The sequence below is a fragment of the Nilaparvata lugens genome, chromosome 7 (genome assembly GCF_014356525.2).
Source record: "Nilaparvata lugens isolate BPH chromosome 7, ASM1435652v1, whole genome shotgun sequence".
NCBI classification, from domain to species: domain Eukaryota; kingdom Metazoa; phylum Arthropoda; class Insecta; order Hemiptera; family Delphacidae; genus Nilaparvata; species Nilaparvata lugens.
The window spans coordinates 10,168,696-10,194,443 of record NC_052510.1 but is presented as its reverse complement, the minus strand read 5'-3'; the positions used below and the strand labels follow the sequence as shown (position 1 = coordinate 10,194,443).

The following is a 25,748-nucleotide window of genomic DNA, read 5'->3' as shown; positions in this document are numbered from 1 at the left end:
TGTTTAAAATAAGCTGATTAGCTTAGTTACTTATTGAGATTGGTTTATACCGACCAATAAAACAAGCACTAAAATTATCGTTCGTATGAGGGATGAATATGCAACAATAGCGAACATCCAGACTCTCAGGAATGGGAAGTTGAGATAAAGCCGTTCTTCTTCTTCCTGGATCGTTGAAAGCAATCTTGTTTGCAAGAGATATAGCAAAAACAACAGTAGAGATTTTGGGTCAATTGTATTTTTGTTTTGTTAGTAGTGGACTAAAGCTGCGTTTACACCAAATAAATTTAGTAACAGAATGTTTATTTCTCCGTTCTTATAGATTCTGTAAAGGTGCGTACAGATTTACGCGCCGCGAACATGAGCAATTCACTTTTAATCAGCTGATGCCAAGCTTTTTATATCTGTATCCTACCATTTCTGTAAAAATACAGATATAGTCAGCTGATTAAAAGTGAATTGCTCATGTTCGCGGCGCGTATATCTGTACGCACCTTTAGATTGAACATGAAGTGTAAACATAACCTATTTTTGGACAATTTCTATCTAAATTTGGGAAAGGAACAGTTTTGGGCTGTTGTTCCTTCCCCAATTATTCATAGGTGAGAATTATATTTATGTATCAATGTATGAATAAATAATAACATAACTGTGTTTGTCAAGTTCCGTTCAATCCAATAGAATTTATAAGGACGGAAGAATAAACCTTTTGTTAATAAATTTGGTGTAAACGCAGCTTCAATAATAAAAAACTAGGATAAAAATGAATAGTTATTATTGTGGTAAGTTATTTTTTTTGAAATGCTACGACAATAAAAAGAATTTGAATTTTTATTACACAAAAATTGTCCAATATCAGAATATCAGTTGTTTATATCAGTATATTGTGTAATACTAGTTCAACTTATCCAATTCCAGTAGATGCTAACACAAGCAAATTGAAGTAACAGTTGTAAATTATTAGAAATCAATAGGAAATTGGTTGCATGAGTGAGACTACAATATCATTTGATTGATATCTACTCTTGCCAGCATCAGGAAGAATGCAACACTTAATTATTCATAATTTGAATGTATGATTTGATGAAAACTCAATTATTCCAGGATGTAAGCAGAACCGCCCTATTCTTCCATTGCCCTGATTCTAGAAACCTCAGGATATTTTCGAAAAAGAAGACATCAATAAACTCCGAACCCCAAGTATATTAAGGTTGCAAACAGAATCTTTAACGAAGTAATAATAATAATAATAATAATAATTTTTTTAAACAAATTTGGCTTAGGGTAACTCTCTTGTTTTGAATGAACTATTTTCAGCAAGGAATTTTGTAATCTCTTAACTCTATCAATTTCATAGCCACTTGCATTACCCCAAACATTGACACCGTATCTTACTACGGATTCAGCTAGGGCTTTATAAACAACTATCAATGTCTTCTTTGAGACAGATCGCTGTAAGTTATATAAACCAAATAGACATGAGCGAAGACGCTGGCATACACTATCAATGTGAGGACCCCACTTTAAACAATCATCAATGAAAATACCTAGATACTTTTGAATTGTAACTTGTTTGACCTTTTCATTACAAGTACAAGGAGTTCCAAAGTTATTCTCATGTAGACAATTTAAGGAATGCATAGTAATATTAGTGGACTTTGAGGTTTGACGTGGCGGTCTCATATGCATACAAGTGGTTTTTTTAAAATTCAAAGTCAAGCCATTATCATGGATCCATCTTTGCATTCTATCAAAGTCTCTTTGTAGCAATATTCTTGCTTCATCAAAACTTGTGTGGCTGGCTACCATAACTGTGTCATCAGCATACTGAAATATCTTAGTTTCCTTTGAAACACCAACCATTGTGATTACTGACACCAGATAAAGCAATGGTCCAAGATTGGAACCTTATGGCACACCAGAGGTGACAAATTCATGGCGACTGTAGGATTTTCCTACTTTAACAGTAACCTTTCGGTTATTCAAATAATCTATTAACCAGTTAATACCTCGTCTTGACAAACCAATTTCACTCATGGACTGTACAATTTTATGAAAAGATAAAGTGTCAAACGCTTTCTTGAAATCTAGAAATAATACTAAAACATGGTAATTCTTATTTAATTTATTATTTATATAGTTACATAATTGGGATAAAAGCTGACCAGTTGATTTGTCGCGTTGGAATCCAAATTGAGCTGAAGGGATTAAATTGTGATTTTTTAAATGCATAACTAATTCATTACAAATATACTTTTCAACTATCTTATCAGGTCAATAATAATAATAATAATAATAATAATAATAATATAATAATAATAATTCCTTTCCTTTTCCTTTTTCCTTCGTCCTGGTACCCCCAGAAGAAGGGAGTTTATTATAGAAAATATAACAAACAAAAATGAAAAATACACTTATAAAAAGAAATCTTACAAACAAAACAAATGAAGAATAATAAAAAAAAAGCAAGAATGACAAAAGATAAGAAGATTCCCTTTCAGTAGAACATTTCAATTATTACAAACCAGACGAATTATAAATTCTCCAAAACCTTCTAAAGAAGGTTTGACTGGAGGAGTCAAGTTTTACATTATATTAAAAAAAAACCATAGAAATAGTACATTGATACAATCAATCTTGATACAATCAAAATTAATTGATACATTGATAATAATTCATTTAATTGTATTGTGTAGCAATAAAATAATAAAACAATGGGATTTCAGTTGTTGCTTATCACAAACAATAATACACAAGAAAAAATATATATAAAAAAAGAAAGAATTTATGAAAATCATTCAAATTCACTCAAATTATTTAACAGAAAGTGTTTCATCTTATTCTTAACAATTGAAATTCTATCCAGACCAATTAAATCATCTGGCAACTCATTGAAAATAGTTGGTACAACATAACTAAGTTCACATTTACCATGATAATTATTGTATTCGGGCACAATAAACCTCTTATAAGCAGCACCTTGTCTTCGCTCATGCAAAATTCTACTTGACATTTTAAAGTTATTAGAAAAATAATTATTTAATAAGATATCATATCTGAAAAGCTCGTTTACAGGAAGAATGCTATATTTTTTAAACAAATTTGGCTTAGGGTAACTCTCTTGTTTTGAATGAACTATTTTCAGCAAGGAATTTTGTAATCTCTTAACTCTATCAATTTCATAGCCACTTGCATTACCCCAAACATTGACACCGTATCTTACTACGGATTCAGCTAGGGCTTTATAAACAACTATCAATGTCTTCTTTGAGACAGATCGCTGTAAGTTATATAAACCAAATAGACATGAGCGAAGACGCTGGCATACACTATCAATGTGAGGACCCCACTTTAAACAATCATCAATGAAAATACCTAGATACTTTTGAATTGTAACTTGTTTGACCTTTTCATTACAAGTACAAGGAGTTCCAAAGTTATTCTCATGTAGACAATTTAAGGAATGCATAGTAATATTAGTGGACTTTGAGGTTTGACGTGGCGGTCTCATATGCATACAAGTGGTTTTTTTAAAATTCAAAGTCAAGCCATTATCATGGATCCATCTTTGCATTCTATCAAAGTCTCTTTGTAGCAATATTCTTGCTTCATCAAAACTTGTGTGGCTGGCTACCATAACTGTGTCATCAGCATACTGAAATATCTTAGTTTCCTTTGAAACACCAACCATTGTGATTACTGACACCAGATAAAGCAATGGTCCAAGATTGGAACCTTGTGGCACACCAGAGGTGACAAATTCATGGCGACTGTAGGATTTTCCTACTTTAACAGTAACCTTTCGGTTATTCAAATAATCTATTAACCAGTTAATACCTCGTCTTGACAAACCAATTTCACTCATGGACTGTACAATTTTATGAAAAGATAAAGTGTCAAACGCTTTCTTGAAATCTAGAAATAATATTAAAACATGGTAATTCTTATTTAATTTATTATTTATATAGTTACATAATTGGGATAAAAGCTGACCAGTTGATTTGTCGCGTTGGAATCCAAATTGAGCTGAAGGGATTAAATTGTGATTTTTTAAATGCATAACTAATTCATTACAAATATACTTTTCAACTATCTTATCAGGTGAAGAAAGTATTGAAATAGGCCGATAGTTAGAAATTTCTGATCTGGATCCATTTTTGAAAATCGGTCTTATTATGGAAGTTTTCAATTTATTTGGAACTTTACCTTCCTCTAATGATAAATTGATTAATCTTGTGATAATTGGTATGAACTTGATACTGTGATTTTTTATATCAGACATCAAAATATTATCAATCCCTGGAGATTTATTTGAACTCATACTTCTGATGATATTACCTATTTTTAATTCATCTGCATCAGGTAAGTCAAAGCTAGGAAAATTAACATTGGTATCATTATCATTTTCTAAATAAGTAGTAATATTACACTCATGTTTTGCAGCTCTAACACCTTCTGTGAATTCACTGCAGAAATGGTCCACAACCTCCTCAACCTGCCTATCACCAACCACTATGTGTTTCATTATATTATCATCAACTGACAACTTTTCTTGTCTACCCATGGCAACGTTGATTAATGACCAAGTATTTTTTATGCTATTAATGTTTGTCTCAAATTCATTTTTTAGAAAATTACACTTTGCCTTTTTAATATCTTTATTTAATTTGTTACGATATTTCTTATATGCATCCAAGCCCTCTGGTGTACCAGAGTGTCTATACAAATTATCCCTTTCTTTCAATCTCCTATGCAACTCTAGAGTCATCCAATTCTTTTTAAGTTTAACTTGAGATTTGTTTTTAACTTTGATTTTTGATTTTTCATATCCCAAGTCATAGACTCGGCATAACTCATTATAGAGCTCATCACAGCTATTCAAACTTAAAATGCTATTAACATCAATATCGCTGAGGTAACGATTTATTCTATTTTTTAAGTAAATATATTTATAATCACTCCCAATAGTTGAATTCACACTAAGATTTTGATCTATTGGACATGAACATAAAACAGAAAAATGATCACTTATTCTACTTTTTACTACACCAGTATAGATTGGTTCATCATACTTCATCCATCGAACAAAATAATGATCTAAACAAGATCTAACTGGTACTCCCTGCAGGAAAACCTCTCTTGTATTACTCCAAATACCTCTAACAAATCCCATGGAATAGAGCGTATCTAAGTATTCTTTTATAATAGAAGACCTATCCTCATTCAAATTGAGGTTGATATCACCTGACAACAAGAATTTACAATCAATGGGTACTTTATTAATATTTTCATTGAGCTCTTTGATAAAATTAGACTTAGATAAATTAGGAGGGCGATAAATACCCAAGAAATAAGTTTTGAAATTTGCATTAATACTAGAACGTATAAATCCTTGAACATTTTCAAAAGTAACAAAATTATAATCTATCCTTTCAAAAATAAAACAATTTCTTAGAAACATACAAACACCACCACCACCTCTATTTTCTCGCAACCAGAAATGCTTATTGAAACCCTCAATTTTGAAATGATCCATCAGGTAAGATTTAGTTTGTACTTCTGTAAAAAATATCAAGTCAAGTGATTGAATAAATTTATCATAAGATAGTATGAATTCATCAAAGTGCAACTGGATTTTTCTAATATTGAGGGTAAGTGAATTGAAGTTGGATTTGACACCATTCATATTATGTCTATTGGTCCCTAAAGAAGAAGAAAGAGGTACAAACAATTCGAGCTCAGTAACATCATGGAAAATACTCTCTTTAACAAATGAATCTGAGTCTGGATTCAATTCATTTGCAAAATTTTGAGTAAACAAATCATGAACGGATTCGTCTCCTTCATGATCAAACATTGGCACGAATCAAAAATGAAAATGCATATCTGAACAATGCTTCTGAAATAATTCAAACGATTTTAGTGAGGTCATTATCCCTCAATATCTCAATGACAGGCTCCTTTTCATTCTTACGAACTAGAATCTTTCCATTTCTGTACCATACATATTTGTATCCATTCCATGTAATCCATGTATATCCATGTAATAATAATAATATAATAATAATAATAATAATAATAATAATAATATAATAATAATAATATCGTGTGACCTGGCTGGCTCAGGTCTGGTGTCAGAGTTTTCAGGTCGCAACTGATCAATTTCAGGGCCTCTGACATGACCTAACGACTGCTTTTTAGGCAGCCGGGACCGACGACTTAACGTGTCCATCCGAAACACGGGAGTGGCCCGAAGTGAAATAAAAACACACGTATATTGTCAAATTCTACAGTTTTATTTGGTTCAGGACCATGGTTTCGTCACCACACAAGTCACATTTTCAAGCTGACTGTGCAAGTGGTGACGAAACCATGGTCCTGAACCAAATAAAACTGTAGAATTTGACAATATATGTGTGTTTTTATTTCATTATGGAACGGTTCTACAACATTGACGGTGACTCAGTCGAATTTTTAAAATCATAACCTAAAGATATCCTCTAGAAGCTACCAGGATCCAGAGACTAACTGCAATTCATCCAGACTACCCTAACAATAAGATCACTCTAAATCCGTACCATATGGACTTCGATGCATAAAACTGATCTGACTTATGACTGGTGTCCCTCCCGCAAAATATAACGAGCACAAGCAATACCGGTTGGATTCAATTTCATTATAATAGTCATTGTGATCATGGAAGTAAATCGGTAAGGTAACCGAGACATAGCACGCCCACCTTCTCAGATTTATGCTCTAAAATAATAAGACCACACTCTCTTCTAGGCCAATGCTCCAATTAATTCTGGAGTTAGCAGCAATGAGATTCTCTTCAATTTGTCAGCACTGATTGAATGTAGAGCATTGATGCTATTTGAGGATAATGCTGGCAGTTCAAAGTGAGCCTCACCACAGCTATTGTATTCAGATTTCAAGTAGGAAGTAATTCGAATTGTAATTCAAAGTGGCCTAACTGATTCGATCATTCAGTTTTTACACAGGATAGAAGTCGCAGTCACTGGACTAATTGGTTGAATGACGGAGCGCCAATGGAATCGCTGGTTGCTAACCAATTGCTGAGCAACTAATCATGAATACCAAGTGGCTATTGGACCATGGATGACCGTTATTGATCAGCATATATATGTATCTCATTATCTATTCAGTGTTTTTCGCTCGTTTTGCACTTCAAACTTCAGGTGAGGAGAGAGCCAATCAAAATGCAATCTTACAGTTTATTAGGGTCGAAGGGTCGAACTTGATTTGCGTTTACAATATATTGGAGATTAAATTTTATTTGCGTTTACAATTTATTGAAGATCAACCGAGTTTGGCATTCACGGTTCATTGATAAATCGAACTCTACAACAGGGTTATAACTTCTATCATCCTTAGAAACAGTTGTAGCATTAATCCCGTATATTTCAAAGTTACTAGATCAAAAAGCAACTTCGAGAGTTTGACTTGGCACACATAATGTAATGAAATATAACTATCACAAAGAAAATCTGTTTCTGAACCTTGAAGGTATAGAGGAGCCTCACTACTAGAGTGAAAATATGGCTAAAGGTCGGTGTACAGTAAGAAAATTTTGAAAGAGAAATATTGAGAAGTGATGGAAGTAGAATTGCAAGACAAGCCGTTTGTTATGGTAGAGAATTTCACCTCATACATCTCGAATCAATCCTAAACTGTGTCTTGAAATTATGTCCAGAAGTCTCAGATATTAGTATCACACCCATGTTTATACTTCTATTTCAATCTCAATGAGATGAGATACAACTAGGTTTAACTTGATCATCGGTTACTGGTTTACAATTAATTGAAGATCAATATTCGTATGACATCAATGTATACACTTGAGAGGTTGAATCTTTGATTCCAATCTCAATGATACGAAATGCAACTAGGTTTAACTTGATCATTGGTTACTGGTTTACAATTTATTGAAGATCACTGTTAGTATGACATCAATTTATACACTTGAGAGGTTGAATCTTTGTTTTCAATCTCAATGAGATGCAATGCAACTAGATTCAACTTGATCGGCGGTTACTGGTTAGCAATAATTTATTGGAGATCAACATTGATTGGCATTTGAGCAACAACTGGGTCATGGCTTCTTATTTTAAACAATAACTCTAAAACAAACACAAGAAAATAACAGAATATTTGAGAAAAGTAAATTAAATTTTTTAAACAAACTCTAAAATGAAGAATAACTCTAAAGCAAACACAAAAAAATACCAGAGTATTAGGGAAAAGGAAACTAAATAGTCAAATTATATATTATTCAACAATACTTCGTGATTAGTTGCATTCAACAGATAACTCTTTCCGCATTTCCTGATTACGAAGAAAAATAAAAAAATACCAACCAATACAACAACAGAGCTGGTGCGATTGACGGAGAGGAAATAAAATCTGAAAGGGCAGAGCCGTTGACGCGTTCCCACGAAGACGTAATATGGATAGTGTGAAAGGTTAATGTTTCATGGTATGCCATCAGAGTGGTCACTCTCCCACTCACTCTCTCTTTCCCACATCAATGGATGCACCGCCGTGAAATCACGTGTTTGATTCCCAACAGTAATTGTTTTATGAGGAGGATTGAAACATCGTATATAGTTACTTGGATTTAATTACAACTTTGAATTCCTGTTTCAAGTATAATTATTATTATGATATATTTATATTATTTGGTATTCCGAATTACCTTGTTGACTTTACCTTGTTGTACAAGAACTCTTGTTGACTCTAAACTGAATTATGGAATAAGTTGTTGGGGCTCTACTTACATTACCCACTTGAGACCACTTATAACCTTACAAAAATCTATTGTCAGAGCTGTTAAAAAATCAGGAAGATATGAACATGCCTTTCCCCTTTTTCAAGATATAAAATGCTTGCCTCTAAGATACATATATGTTTTCAAAGTTTTATACCTATTCTTTGTAATGTCTGGAAACAGTGGTCAGGCACTTTTCAGGGAGAGAACAAATTATCAAACTAGGAGAGTCACTTCTGATCTGCTAAGGCTTCCCAGGTCATATACCACTTGTTTCCAGAAATCGTTTGTATTTCTAGGTCCGAAATTTTTCAATAATTTACCTTTTGAGGCAAAGAGAATTGATAATAGGAAAATGTTCAAATATTACATTCTTAAATGGCTTGGAAATATCTTGCCTGATCGTTTAGAACACATGTTTTTTATTCTTTCTTACTTTTCGACATAATAATTATTATAGTTGTTGAAAATCATATCAAAAAGTAATTAAGCCCAAACTGGAAATGTATGAGAGGTGAGTGAATGTGTGAGTGTGTGTTTTCATTTTTTTTCTTGCCCACAAAAATTTTTTTTTTCTTCTTTCTGATTTTATTCAATTATAGTATAAGCACTCCTGCTTGCACGCGTTAAGCATTTCATGCTTACAGCAAGCTAGAAATATTCTGTTTCAAAAAAGCTTTGTTTTTTTTTCATAATACATCATACACGTAGAAAGCCTTATTACATAAATTATATTTTATACAATTTCTTCAGTGCACTTTGTATTTTATTTCCATTTTTGATGTTTGATGTATTTGAAATTTTGTATGTATTTGATTTTTGAATCAGAATAAAAACAATTTGTATTTGTATTTGTATTGTATTTGTATTTGTATTTCCGCTCAATCATTACAGTTAGTATTGGAATTAGTAAACTGGTTGGAATTCGCTAGATCCTTAAGGTGCGTACAGATTTACGCGCCGCGAACATGAGCAATTCACTTTTAATCAGCTGATGCAAAGTTTTTTATAACTGTATCTTACCGTTTCTGTAAAAATACAGATATAGTCAGATGATTAAAAGTGAATTGCTCATGTTCGCGGCGCGTATATCTGTAAGCACCTTTATTAGAGTTGATATCAGAATAAACGAAAGAGTTCTCAGAATGGGTACGTGGAACTCGAAAAATCGGAACCAAATTTATTTGGAAAACATGACATTGTGAACGGGTGCATGAATTACAGTAGGGTCCACGTTATAATCGCAGTATTCTGTATTTTATTAACACTGGTGTTGTCATCCTTGTCTTTCATTCGACAAAGCAGATGGCTATCCTTTTTTTATGTTGCAAGATCCTCCACAATGAAGAAATATAATTGATTAACAAAATATTTGATCTCTATTATTCATTTTCATTTATTCATTTATTGTATAAAATACTATAATCATAATACAATTATGACATTGGAGGAAAAACTAGGCTGAGCCTGTACTATTTCTCTCCAAAAATTTTGATAAAATGTTAATGTTGTCCAAAAGATAAGGTTATGTAATCACACACTGCTTCGTCACTTGATTTTCGGTCCAAGAATGATGATTTAAAATTTTGAATTTTGAAGGTTGATTTTATACTCTGAATAAATTACTGAATGTATCACAATAAATTAAAAACTTTAGAAATATTGCACTTATTTAAAAAATTTGAATACAAAATCAAAAACCTACTCACTATTTGTAGTGTTTCATGCATAAATAATTTATTATATTTAATAATAAAATGTATTATCAAATCATTGAAAAATATATTATTTTCTTGACAAAAAATATAATTTATTGATCATTTTACCCAAGAATTAGTTAATATTACATCAAATATTCAAATATACCTGTATAGGTATCCTGTGAAGGTATCCTGTATATCAGGTATTCTGTAGAAGGCAGAGAGTTAGCAACGCTGTACTCTTAAACTTTCTCCACTGTGATTATAACGTGTACCTTACTATAGTTAGGACGATATAAAATTTAGGAAGGAAAAATTAGATAACTATTATATTACTGACCTCCGATTTTTACATCTTTTTGAGGGTAGAAAATGAAAATCATCAATTCATTTCAATCCTGATTCATTAATCCATGGATTAGATTCACTCAATAGCTTCCTGCCTGATTTTATAGTATTCTATTAGTATAATATTCTATTTAATATAGTATCCTATTCATGTAAAACAAAGCATAAATACACTTTTCTCCACCTGTCAGTGACAAATTCTTTTAATCTTCTCTATACCCTCCAGAGAATATCATATTATACAGCAATAAATAATGCTTGGCATTGTCAAGTCAATGCTATAAAATTGCAATAGAATATCCAACACCCTTGATTCATAGCTCACCTCCCTACATTCAAATCCTTAAAACAATTTAATGAGAAAATTCATGGTTTTATATTAGTACAAGATCTCCATATCCCTAAACCATAAAATGTGATACGACTCAAAAGCCTATTTCGTCCAGCAATCACAGTCATAAATAACATCGATTCTTATAATGATAGTATACTGATCGATTATATATACCCAGATCCTATATATATAAATATACTCATCCTACAAATATACAAATCCTATATATTTATACTCGAATCCTCATTGAGAGTCCATAATAAGTAAAATCAAGCATAAACAGGGGAAATGAATTGTCAGAGATGAAACATGCATATAAGATATAATAAATGTTATATATTTCATGTTGTGATTGTGAAGATGAGATTAATAATTGAAAATCCGAGCAAGTGTTGAGGTGGGGCAATAAATGATATTATTTGATTTGGTCCTAGACAAGTATATCAATTTTTGTGTTGTCGTTTTCTCATTCAATTTTGTTCCCTTGTAATTGTTCTGATTGAAATATTCTATTCATTAGTGCACTTCAGCTGAAGCTTGTAGAAATCTCATTTGTACACATAAATATTCTTATACATAAATATACTAGTGGGTAACCCGTGCTTCGCAAGGGTCTATTTTAAAACTTTGTAAATTGAAAACTTGACGTAACAAAAAATTCGAAATTTGAAAATAGGCCTATAACCATCCTCGGTTAATGAAGAATCTTTATCGAAAATTTCAAATCAATCACTCCAGTAGTTCAGACGTGCGTTAACGAGGAATCATCGCTCCGAAAGCGAGCGTTTTACTGTTACGCTACACGGACGTTCGAAAATGATTGTCTTGTAACAGCATTATAACCTCCTCATTAAAAACACACTTCTGGGCTTCAACAATGTAGCCTATGGAACTTCATATACGGTAGCATAGATGAAATTTGAACATTAATTCTGTAAAATCTAGAAGGAAAATTGAAATTTGGGCTTCCAGGTGCACGAGATTGATGTTTTTAGAATCTATTTGCAAAATTTGGATATCTAAATCATTCCCGTTTTTCCGGTATGCAATCCACAAGTTGACATGTTTTGATGCGAACAAATGAACAAGCACATCCTCACTCTCTCTTATTATACAGGGTGTTTCAGAAGTAGTGTCGAGAATTTTAGGGTATTGTACCTGGATGCTAGGAGACTACAAATGTCATATTTTAAGTGTCCAAAACTCAGCGGTTATCCTTATAGCTGCCATTTTGTTTTTTTCACTTAAAAATTTTTATCTCAAGAACGAAATGTTGTATTGATCTGAAATTTGGCATGAATATTTATGCTATAAAGACTCAACTATAAAAAATAAAAAAAAAATTTTCGTTGAAATTTTTCAAAATGGCGGCCATTTTAAATTTTTGATGGCGAATATCTCGAAAACCGTCCATTTTACAGAAAATTTACAAGAGACAAAAAAGTTAGCAAATTTTTTCACAATTCCAATGATACCTAATTTATTAAGATTGGTCGAAGAATAACAGAGAAATTAATTTTTTCGTACTGCATGCATGACCACTTTTCACCATTTAAAGATCAATATTAATTTTTTTATAATTTCATGAAAACCGTTCTTATTACAGAAATATACAAGAATAACTTTCCTCCAAATTTTATTTTACATTGAAAAATATTAATTTCACTCAAATCGGTTCACTGATACTAATGCAGCAATTGCTCAAAATGCCGTCCTTCAACTTGATTACACAGTCTGCACCTTTCAATCATGGACCGTCGAACTGCTATAAAAGCATTTTCATCATCTTGAATGGCACCTGCTGCAGCAACCACTCTTGCCACAAGGTCTTCTTCGTTTTCTACTGGCGTGCTGTAAACAAGGTCTTTCATATGGCCCCAGAAAAAAAAATCTAAAGGGTTGAGGTCAGGTGAACGTGCGGGCCACGGTACTGGTCCACCCCGCCCAATCCACCGCTGACGATAGGTCATGTTCAGAAAGTCCGTAACAACATTTCCGAAATGAGCAGGGGCACCATCATGTTGAAACCAAATATTATATCTGTTTGCAAGAGGCACATCTTCCAAAAGTTCTGGTAGTATGTCTCTTAAAAAAGTAATGTACGTGGGAGAATTCAGACGATTAGGAAGAATGTATGGTCCAATCACGCGATTACCTAAGATACCCGCCCAAACATTCAGCGAAAATCTATGCTGATAACCACGCACTTTGACCTCATGAGGATTGTCTAAGGCCCAGACGTGACTGTTGCGAGAGTTGAAGATTCCTTCTCTTGTAAAGCTGGACTCATCGGTAAATAACACATTTTCTAGAAAATTTGGTTGGATAATGTCTTGCTGAAGAAACCAACGGGCACAGTTTACTCTTGGCTCATAGTCGCGTTCAACCAATGAGTGAACTTTTTGAAAGCGGAAGGGGTGAAGTCTTTCCTTGTTTAGTACACGCCACACAGAAGAAGCACTTGAATTGATTTGCTTTGCAACTGCTCTCGTACTCGTTCTAGGATTGAAATCGAATTTCTGCAATACTTCCTCTTCAAAAGCAACATTTCGAACTGCTCGAGGCCTACCAGCAATTACCCTGTTCCGTTCAAATGAACCAACTTCTCTCAGCCGATTGTGAGTTCTTGTGAACACCTTGTCGGAAGGGAGACGGCGGTTTGGAAATGCAGCTGCATACATTCTTCTTGCTTCGGTCGCATTGCCAAGAGCTGCTCCATACATGAAGTGAATATCGGTGTACTCCAGCGAACTAAATTCCATTACAATAATTAATATTTGTGTAGAAGCAACGTAAGAAAATATTGAAACTGGAAATTTAAGATAGAAATAAGACCTAGGAAACGTGAGACTAAGAAATAGGAAGCACTACATCTGGTTCTTTACTTTTAATGAAACAACAATACTTTTACAAGACAAACATTATCATCTGAAAACCATTGTAAATCATCTGTTTGCCCATATGGAGCCATACCGAGTTTCAAAGCTTCATCTTAAATACATCTGGAATTAAAAAATAATATTGATCTTTAAATGGTGAAAAGTGGTCATGCATGCAGTACGAAAAAAATTATTTCTCTGTTATTCTTCGACCAATCTTAATAAATTAGGTATCATTGGAATTGTGAAAAAATTTGCTAACTTTTTGTCTCTTGTAAATTTTCTGTAAAATGGACGGTTTTCGAGATATTCGCCATCAAAAATTTAAAATGGCCGCCATTTTGAAAAATTTCAACGAAAATTTTTTTTTTTATTTTTTATAGTTGAGTCTTTATAGCATAAATATTCATGCCAAATTTCAGATCAATACAACATTTCGTTCTTGAGATAAAAATTTTTAAGTGAAAAAAACAAAATGGCAGCTATAAGGATAACCGCTGAGTTTTGGACACTTCAAATATGACATTTGTAGTCTCCTAGCATCCAGGTACAATACTCTAAAATTCTCGACACTACTTCTGAAACACCCTGTATAGATGTATGAATAGATTTCTTCTTTATCCCCATAGATAGTCATTGAATGAATAAATATTTTATGATCGGCATAAAAAGTCGGTCAATTCAGGTTGCAATCGAATGTCAGCTAATTAAAACTCGGATATAGATTCTTGTGAATGATTGAAAGTGGGTGTGAGTTGCAGGTAGGATGTGAGATTGAAAGCGAATTAAAAGATTCACTTGAAAATGAGGAAATGGAGGAAGAAGAGTTCTAATGATGAAGTTTTCAAAAACCACGAAGATTCTCAAGGAATTGTGGTGAAAAATAGTGAAAAGGGTGACTGTAACATTGATGTCAAGTAGAAGTGTAGATTTATAAAACATTATTCTGGGAAATAATTATGAATCAATTTCATTTATCGGAGAGCTACTCTCCTGAAAAAAGCATAAATTATGAATTAAAAAAATATAAATGACCGTCTGATTCATGAAATGACCGATTGGATCAATATCAATCGATCAGATAACAAGTTAACAAGAAACCTAAATGCTCTCAATAAACTATCAGCAATTCAATAAACAACATTGAAGCCCATCAAAATCAAAATCTCTACCATTTTGGTGGAGAGTTAGTAGGAAAGATACTTCGAATATTCTTTCCGAAGAATGGACATTGATATGTCCAAAGCTCCGCCAATCTATGTAGATGCATAACAATATTATATTTCTTATCTATAGTTATTACAAACTGCTTTTTTCATATCATATACAGCTCAATAATTATTTTCTTAATTTATATTTTGTAAATTCATCTATAATTTTGCTGTATTGTAAGCTATTGTATACAGGGTGATTCATAATTATGGTAAAATAATTAAATACGTGATAGTAGAGGTAAAAATAAGAAAAAAAGTTCCTATAAACATATATCCATAAACGCTTCATTAGCGAGCTATACAGGTGAAAGATTTCGCCCGGAATTCAGTTCCTCTGGTGAAGTACACCGATGCTGAATTGTTTGGGGACTAGTTTTTGAAAAACTTATGCTGGATTCATATGAAAAAATATCTGAAAAATTGAATAAAACTAGTCTGGAATCTGTACTGTGAGTAGTTTTTGAGAAAAAAGTTGAAAAATGCAAAAAATCTAAGTAGAAAAACACAGACTTCTACGTTTCATGCCCAATAACTTTCTTTAATGGCCAGTAAACAAATATTTTTTTGCAATAAAAATTGTAGAGAATTAAATTCTGAAAAAAATTATATAAGCTGGGTAAACTAAATTTAAATAAAAGATGGATAAAATGTATTCTTATGTAGTACATTACACCACAAAATTTGCTGTTTTATGAGGAGAGAACTAATAACTCATAGGTTGTAGCTGATTGCCAATAGAACATTGATTTTAAGAACTGCTGTTCCAAAACAGCTGATTTATTTTGTTTTAAATAAAAAAATATTTAAAAGAAATTATCAGCTGAAAATTATTTCCAGAAATATTTTAGCTCACTGTTGATCAAAAAAACAAACTGTAAGTTAGGCCTACTGTAGCCGCGCTGTGTTTTTTGTTTAACCTATTTACCCAGTTATTTGTAACTATTTCACTTTGCTTTTGTGTCAAGTGTTAACTTTTTAAAAAATGGCAGGTAATTTTAGACATTATTCATACTCCGAATTAGCTGACATGCATTTAATGTATGGAATGGGACACTACTGTAATAGTACTGAAGCAAGACGTTTGTATCAAGAGAACTTTCCTAACCGAGTATGTCCAAGTTCAAGGTTTTTTGCCACTATTCATCAACGTCTGTCTGAGACAGATTCTTTGATATCCAAAGAGCACATTTATGCAGGCAGACCCCGATCTACTAAGACTGTTGAGTTAGAAGAACAAGTTGAAATTTATGAACATCCCGAGAAGAACGCCAGTGCTAGAGAATTGTCAGTGCAGTTTAATGTCAATCAATCTATTATTTGGAGGATACTAAAAGAGCAACAATTACATCCATACCACCTCCAGAAAGTTCATACTCTATTGCCACGAGACTGTATTCCCCGTGCTGGTATTTGCCGATGGTTTTTAGTAAAACTTGTTTACCCAAACTTTTTAACAACCGTTTTATTTACCGACGAGGCACACTTTACAAGAACAACTATCGTTAACATCCACAACTAACATATTTGGGCAGCTGAGAATCCTCATGCCATCAATCCCAATCTTCCACAACATCAGTTTTCAGTAAACATTTGGGCAGGAATCATAGGAGATCATCTACTTCTGTTCTTCTGTCCTTATAAATTCTATGAGATCAAACGGAGCTTGGCAAACATAATCTGTTTGATCTAATAGAATCTATAAGAACGGCAAAAAATCATACGTCCAAAAATCGACGTGTGTGTAACTAGCCTTACTGCTCAACTTTGTATGGAGAGATTCAAATTTAGACAAAGCATTTAGCCGAAAATGGAAGATTCTCGCACTTCCTGTTGATAAACAATAATTCATCGCAGTCAAATTGAGCACAATTTGATCAAAATGCATTAAAGGCTAACTGCATGAGAACCCAGCTTCTCCTAATATGTATAAAGCTGCTACTACATTTCCCACCAAACAAGTTGATACCACAATCATACAAACAAACTGACAATCAACTAATTGGATTAAGCTAATCCTTCCAAATTAGTCTCCAAAACAAGGATGTAGCGATTGTCCATTCTGTCTTCCTTGGACCAGAATGCATGTGGATAGGAAGATGCGCCGCCATCACTGTGCGTGCGTGCGTGCATGGACGCGTTCAAAATAACGGTTTTCCATTTTTTCCCATCTCTGTTCTAAGTTTAGGCGGCTCTTGGCACAGTTCAGCCTCCTTACTATAATACTACAGTATAAAACAGGGTTTCACTTCAAACTGTCATTACTCCTTATTGATAACATCAATACTCCTCATTAGATCAATGCTGACAGTGAAAAATGAATCTCACTATAGAATCATACAGTCAGATTCACGTTAATCTTTCAGCAATCTCCGTAAATAACATCAAAGCTTCCCATAAAAACAATACTGACAGTTCAAAATGAATCTTACTATAGAATTATACAGTCAGATTCACGTAAAACTTTCAGCAATCCCCGTAAATAGCATCACAGCTTCCACATTCAACCAATCGTGCCAGTTTAATCTGATCATAGCAGGAATTCCCTCGAACCAAGTAATCTTTCACAGTCTTCCCGCGACCTTGGTTGTACTTTACAAACATTTCTTTTTCGGTCACAAATGTTACCGGACCGCTTTTCTTCTTCTTCATCATCTGCTACTCTTGTCTCTTGCATAACAGATATATGCGTGGACTGGATGTGTCGTTGACCCGAATGAGACAAGTGCATTTCTGTGATTATCTTCCAAGTCGGTGTGACCGTGTTATTGGTGTGCGAAAACTGGACGTTTCAGTCCAAATTAATGAATATAGTGAAGTTAATGCCATCGTCAACTGACATTAGCTTCTAAGTCTGAAGGCTCCAGGGTTGTAGGAGAGGAATTACTTCTCAATTAGTGCAAAAACACTTTATATGAATCTGGTAATATTTCACTTTCTTCCCGTTAGAAAAATCTACTGTTGATAAATCAAGCAACCACTCAAGTCGCTAGTAACACTCAACAAACAACCTCATCTTAGATAATATCAATACTCATCTATTTCATTATCCATGACGACTGCAAGTAATGATCCGTTTTTGAACTATTTTCAAGGACACTGCAGTCTAATATCTTTGAATATTAGTTATTGATATCACTGTGGTACTTACAGTGAGTACTAGTTTTAATTATCTCTGAATATCAGTTATTGATATCACTGTGGTACTCACAGTGAGTACTAGTTTTAATTTAACAACTAATATTCAGAGATATTAGACTGTAGTGACGTTAAAAATAGTTAAAAACGGATAATATCAGTCACAAATTCTCACAAAATTCTAAAACTTCAACGTCGCGTTACAGTTAAAATCCATCTGACGTGGCATTGAGTTAAAAAAATATAACGTGACGTTGATGGAGTTGAAATCTATCTTTTTTCTATCTGACGTGACGCTGAAATCATCACATACATTACAGATTACGGATGTATTATTCATGAAAACTTTATTGATGTTTATAACATCTTGAGTTGATCTTCAGTAGTTATTAATCCTTGTAAGCTATTTCATTCAAGCTATATACTCTTCAACCACACTTCCATAGAACTCCAATCATTCATTGTCAAGGAGAGACAAACTTCATCTATACAAAGACTACGTAATACTACATTCGGAAACAGCATTCTTCTTTCCCTGAAGAATGGAATAACTTTTCTATCTCTTGACGTGGCGAAGTTTGGACAGTAACGTCCACTCTACCACTTAACCGCGTAGAAATCGAAAAGAAATCGTGAAAATAGTAAAATCGAAAAGAAAATACATTCTTCTCTATGCTTATACGTAGTCAGAGATTTCAGAGAATTTCCTTCAGATTGCATTTCCACTTCAGATTCAAAATCTTCTATAAAAGCATCATTTTCATCACTTTATCGTCAATTTCAAGTGAATTAATTATTGTATTTTCTCTCTTTTTTACAGGATGGACCACATAGAACTAAGTAGTACGTCTAGGATGCCATCCCTACTATGGAGGTGGTCATTTCTAGCAATTCTTCTAGTATCAAATGCTGCCAGTTCTTTAGGTAAGGATATTATGAATTTTATAATCTATCAACTCAATTCATTTTTAATATTTATTTATTTATTCGTGGATACAATCACAAATCATATGTATATGATTGAGAAGCCCAAAACTATTCTATTCCCAAAATTTTGATAATGATTAACATGTCCAAAAAAGTAGACTATGTTTCTACTGCAAAAAGTTCAATTCCAATTTTAGTTTGTAAATATTGTCAATAGTATTAAGTCTACATTAATAGTATAAATCATTTGCCCCCTTTTACGAGCGTGGTATGAACACCGCAAAGAAAACGTTTGTAGCTTATATCCATATTCTTCCTCTGATAGGATCAAAACCGAAAGAAACCAATATTGCCAATTATTATCTTCTATCTATATCTATATATATACTGTATATAAAAGCGAAATGGCACTCACTCACTGACTGACTGACTGACTCACTCACTCACTCACTCGCAGAACTAAAAATCTACCAGACAAAAACGTTCAAATTTGGTAGGTATGTTCAGTTGGCCCTTTAGAGGCGCACTAAGAAATCTTTTGGCGATATTTTAACTCTAAGGGTGGTTTTTAAGGGTTTAAAGTTCTTTTAGCATGTATATTCTTCTTATCCCAATATCTTGAAATTATTATAATTGATATGTCTATACCATATGTTAATATAGAACTATAATCTAGAGAGAGTACCTCTTCGAAACAGTTGTTCTGGTAACTAAATTAAAAATTTTGTCAGGTTGGCATTAAGTTGAGTTGACTTTGTAAGGTTGGCACCAAGTTGAATATTGAAATGCATTTATCCAGGACCTCCTGAATACCAATTTATCCAATTAGCCAAAATTAGCGTTTTCTCAGCTTTTCTGCGTTTCCTCACCTTTTTCAATAATTGATGGAAATATATAAAAAAAAATTCAGTACACAGGTTTAGCTGAGGTGGAAGAATTTTGTTCGCCAAAGATACGCCGATATAGTAAAAGGTGTTTTTCGTGATCAAATTGACATAATACATTCAAATTCGGTACACGCAGGCGAGCAAAGCTAGCCCGCTGATCTCATTTTTGGACGATCCAGTCGGGGGTCCAGGGAACGGATATGGAGAGCGAAGCGAGTCTGACGGCTAGTTGTCAATAATATTCAGTTTACATTGATCATTGATAGTATAAATAATCATTTGTCCCATTTCACGAGAGCAGTATTGCTAATAACGTTTTCCTACAGTTACGTTGAAAAGTGGCCATTGCTGCACTGATTACAGAACGCAAAGAATCACTTTTCCGCTCTAGTGCGGGAAAATTTTTTCTGCACTCCAGATTTGCAACATGGCAACGCAAAATACTTAGTAGGTTATATGGAGCAACAGTGCAGCAAAATCAAAATGAAGTTGGTAATAGTGACTGCTGTGGCTGCTATAGTGAGCAGAGGTGCAACCAAGCACAACGCGCTAATTATTACTATTATATATTATAACCAAGGACAACATTTTTATTCAATTTGACAATAAATTAAGGTTTTTATCAATAATAAAATTACACAGAAAAACATTTGATGCATTTCAGGCAATTTCACCCATAATTACCCACTTTTCATATTCAATGGTAACTGTAGGAAAAACTTAATGTGAAATACGTGCGCAAAGTTCCTCTGCTGCACTCAAGAAACCATTCCGCCCTCGCCTACGGCTCGGGCGTAAACGTTTCTTTCGGTGCAGCAAACTGTCACTTTGCGCACTAGTTGCACAAATAACTATTGTAGCCTATATCCACATAATATCCTTCCTTAGATCAAAACTGCAAGAAACTACCATTGATATTGTCAATGATATTCAGTTTACATTGATCAATGTTAGTATAAATAATCATACACCCCGTTTTACGAAAGTAGTATATGAACACCGCTAGGAAAACGTTTGTAACTTATATCCACATATCCTTCCTCAGATGAAAACCACAAGACACCACCATTCATTCTTCTAAGACACACATTCATAATAACCACCACATTCTGATAAGAAGAATGATTCCGTGGTATCAGATTCTATACCGGGGTGATTATATCGGATGTGGGTTTCCATCCTGGAATTGGATATGAAAGTGGCGCTCAATACAGCTAACTCAGCAGCAATCACCAGCTATTTCTGTAACACTTGCCAGTTATAATGGTTTTCCAATCTCAAACAGAAATTACACCGATACCGCTAAGCTCGACTTTAATGGTTAAAGGTGAATGGTGTTCTTTCACTCGGTCTCAAGCTGATGCTACAAATTATTACTACAGAGCAATTACAGAATGAAAGCATATCTGGAGTGAAGGTCAGAGGTTGAACGGACAATCTCGGTTCATGTTCATGGTCCCTATTACAGATAAATGTAGGTTATGGTAGTCATTCATGTGCAGCGAATTGCACCTGGAAAACTGTAGAACGAACCTTGCTTCACCCACACCTATACGCACAGTAGCATGTACCTTGAAAGACATGAGGAGATTTGTGAAGACTTGAAGATTTGTGAAGAATTAAAGAATTGAAGATTTGTGGAGAATTGAAGATTTGTGAAGACTTGAAAGATTTGTGGAGACTCTCCGGTAGAGTTTCATGACTATCGTACCTTTATCCTATAAATGAACTTGAAGCAACGTAGTATCTCAAATCACTACTAAATTTCAAAAATTGTAAAGACAACGATGTTCCTATCAATACAACAAACTACACTCTTGAGGTAAATAAACTTACACCGAAATAGAGTTTGTTTCTCAGATTACTATTTTTTCACCAATCAATTCTAAGAAAACTATTATAGTAGAATGTGAGAATATGATGTTATAATCCACTTACGGAATTTTACAAATTAATTTCCCTCTTCAAACAACATTCCATCACCCAATTCCCATTCAAACAAAATCACAAATGGAATATTATGCGTCTACCTTTAAAATCATGACTTCTAGATTTGCTTGGAACTATCATGATTTAGGTGCTTGATGTAGGGAAATTATTTATTCGTAAATGAACCGTAGTAGAAGTAGCCTACTCCTCAATAATAATCTATCTTACAAGGGTGCCAACAGTGGGAGAGTGAAGACGCGGACTGCGAGTTCAAAAACAATTTTTGGGGTGCCATTTCACATATGGCCCCCCATATGAGGGGAAGAAGGTTGGCTTTAGAGTTTGACAATTTAGAGGGGGTTCGTCATTGGTCTTGAGGGGGGTGGGCAGCCCATTATCTTCTACAGTGAAAACTAGATTTCTCTAGCTTAGCCTATGAAAATTTTATAATTATTTTAATAGTCTGTCATCTAGGGTTGTGTGGACATTAGGGTTTTGTGGCGGAGAGGACCAAGAGTCGTAACTTGGCTCTTGAAGGCAGTTATTCAATTCAATCTATATCTCTCTATAGTTAAAATTAAGAATGAATAGAAATAACACAAACAGCAGAACTCAGCAGAGACGAAATTCTCAAATTTCCCATCACATCACTTCAACTCGCCATAAGGCAACCTTATCCACCAACAAACGAATATTCCAAAGCCAAGAGAAAGAGAAAATTAGGAGTAGTTGCGAGATTGGCGCTTTGTCGCATCTCGATTGGATGGCATCTCGGTTTTGAGGTCAGACCAATTTGCCTACTACCAACTAGTCCTATCCTAGTGTCATAAGAACTATGACAAGTGTTGGCCCGGGCCACCAATTTCTACAGCTGATAATGCTACTAGTTCTCCTCAGTTTACTACTATTTCTCACTCTATCAGTATTCTTCAGTCCACTAGTACTCCTCAGTTTAATACTCTTTCTCACTCTATCCTTACTGTACTACTCCTCAGTCTTCTCATCTCAAGTGACCCAAAGCTGAAATGACAGTCGTTGGGCAAAAGAGTCTGTCGCCGCACGCAAGTAAATACGGAAAACGAGCTCTCCACTTTCAGGTTGCAGATCAATTTCGCTTCCAAAGTTTTCCAGAAAGTTGATCGTTGATCGCTGTGATCGTTTATCGTTGAACGTTGATCGTTAATCGCTTATCGTTGATCAGCTTGTAATCTCAATCTTTTCCCGTATAGGATGATGACGTGTAAAGTTGGCTGGCAATGTTTTCGAGAAAGTTTATCGTTGATTGTTGATCGAGGATCGTTGATCAGTTTGTAATCTCAATCTTTCCCCATATATTGAAGGATGATGACGTGTAAAGTTCGAACGATTTGAGTAGATTCATCTATTAGTTCTCTGCTACTTTCAGCACATGTTTTCATTACATGTAATATTTTAAACTTCCAAATCAAGATTGGAGACCTTTTCAATTCTATCTTTTCTCGTGTATATTTATGCAATGATGACGTTCAAAAGATTGGAGTAGATTCATCTATTAGTTCTCTACTTCATTCATCACGCGATTTTCAATATATGTACTATTTTTGAACTCCAAACCAAGATTGGAGATCTTTCCAATTTTATCTTCAATAATTAAGATAAAAGAACTACGCATAAATCGAGTGAGTGTCAAGATTTACCACAGATACTCTAGGGCACTAGGGCACTTCTTGAATCACTACACTTCTATTATCTTTTGAATCATGAACATTAACTTGACACTCTAAAGAACTCTCGAGAATAGTGGATGCCAAAATTTGCCACTGATTAAGCTCCAGTTTATAGAACACTTATTGGATCACTATACTTAGACACTGGAACTGAAAACTGGAAAATGAATTTCCTTTCCACCATAACAAACAAAGAAATTTCATAAACACTTCTTGGAAATTAACTTACCACTACATGAAGTAAGGCTATTGTAATTGAACAGAACCAAAAATAAACATAACATTTTACAGAAATTATGAGAAAACCTGCAAAGGCATGAGCCTGAGCGCAGGAGAACTAACAAAATATTTTAGAATTACATACATCATAATAAATATAGCATATATAAAATATCTCAAAGCATAATACATGATGAAAGTGATTTTCAGGTGATCAAATGAGGGGGGAAATGGATAATATAAATGAATGATGAATAATTTGTTATGTGAATGAAAGGCGGGGGAAATGAGGAATTATTTGAAAACAATAGTATGAAAAATACAATATACACTATACTGTTATTATCTCTTGACTCTTGAAAATTCACTTGACACTCTAGAGAACTCCGCACAAATCGAGAATAGTGGATGTCAACACTTGCCACTGATACTCTAAACTCCAGCTTCACTGATTGGTTTCCTTAATTTTGTGTTTGCAGGTAGGGTAACGTTTGAAAAATTGACAGAGCTCGACTACAGAGGAAGCACTTACTTCACGCTGAAAAATCTGTCGCTATACGAGTGCCAGGGCTGGTGCAGGGAAGAACCCGACTGTCAAGCTGCTTCCTTCAGGTAAACTCAGTTTATCATCAAGTTTAAACTTCAGCTGTTCAATCATCGGTTCAAACTCATGACAGTTAAGGTCTCTTCACACTCAGCTTAGCTTAGCTAGAAATGCGTCTTTGGAAGACGTAGCCATCCTATCTACACTAGGCCTAATGTGCAAAGGCTGTGCAAAGGCTAAAAAAAATTTTTCTACTGGTGATATTTTCCAAAGTTTTTCGACTTGCTCATCGAAAAAGTGAACATCTATCTCATTGATAATCTCATATCAAGTTTTTAAAATAAATAAATTTTCTGATCATTACTTTTTGAGATATAAGTGCCCAAAGTTCAATTTTTTGGGAGAGATCATTTCAAATTCATGAAATGTTGAGGATAAATTTTTCAGGGTATTGTTGATTGAGTAAAACAAAGAAACCATCACCTCATGGGTGTGCAAAGGCTAAAAATAAACTTTCTACTCGTGATATTTTTAGAAGTTTTTCGATTTGTATATCATATGGCTTTTATCGGTAAAGAAATACTTTTGGATGTTCTGCCTTGCCTTGTCATTTCTTATTTACACTTGAGTTTAAAGGTTGTAAAATAAATTAGCATCAGTAAATCAATGAAATTCACATCAGGCTAAATGTAACTACAGAAAAGAAAGGATTCGACTAGTTTATCTTAAGGCTGTGCAAAGGCTAAAAATAAACTTTCTACTCGTGATATTTTTCGAAGTTTTTCGATTTGTATATCATTAAGCTATCAAAATGAAAAAGTTTTCTCATGATAACATTTTTCTCCGATCTTTAATTTTTGAGATATGAGCGCCTGAAGTTTGAATTTTAGGGACAGAACATTTCAAATTCGGTAAGATATAAATCCATGAGATTTAGAGGATGGAAAAAGTTATTCAATTTACCAAAAATAACTCAACAAAAAGTTATTCTTGGTTATTTTTAGTAAATTGAATAACTATCTTAAAAATTGATATTTTTAGAAAATTTTTGTTTTACTAGATCAACGATACCATGAAGAATCCTTCCTATAAGTCTCATGGATTTATATCTTACCGAATTTGAAATGTTCTGTCCCAA

The 25,748-nt window shown here is 33.7% G+C and overlaps 1 protein-coding gene across 2 annotated transcripts in view; it reads left to right on the top strand.

Annotated features, from left to right (window-relative positions):
* Positions 1–25,748, top strand: part of LOC111055743 — a 222,436-nt gene that overhangs the window by 175,592 nt on the left and 21,096 nt on the right. For both annotated transcript variants that reach the window (XM_039433651.1, XM_022343017.2), the window contains exons 2-3: positions 19,219–19,322; positions 24,546–24,678. In XM_039433651.1, the coding sequence (XP_039289585.1) occupies positions 19,220–19,322; positions 24,546–24,678 (236 nt within the window). In that variant the 5' untranslated portion in view covers position 19,219. The remainder of the gene's footprint in view (positions 1–19,218; positions 19,323–24,545; positions 24,679–25,748) is intronic.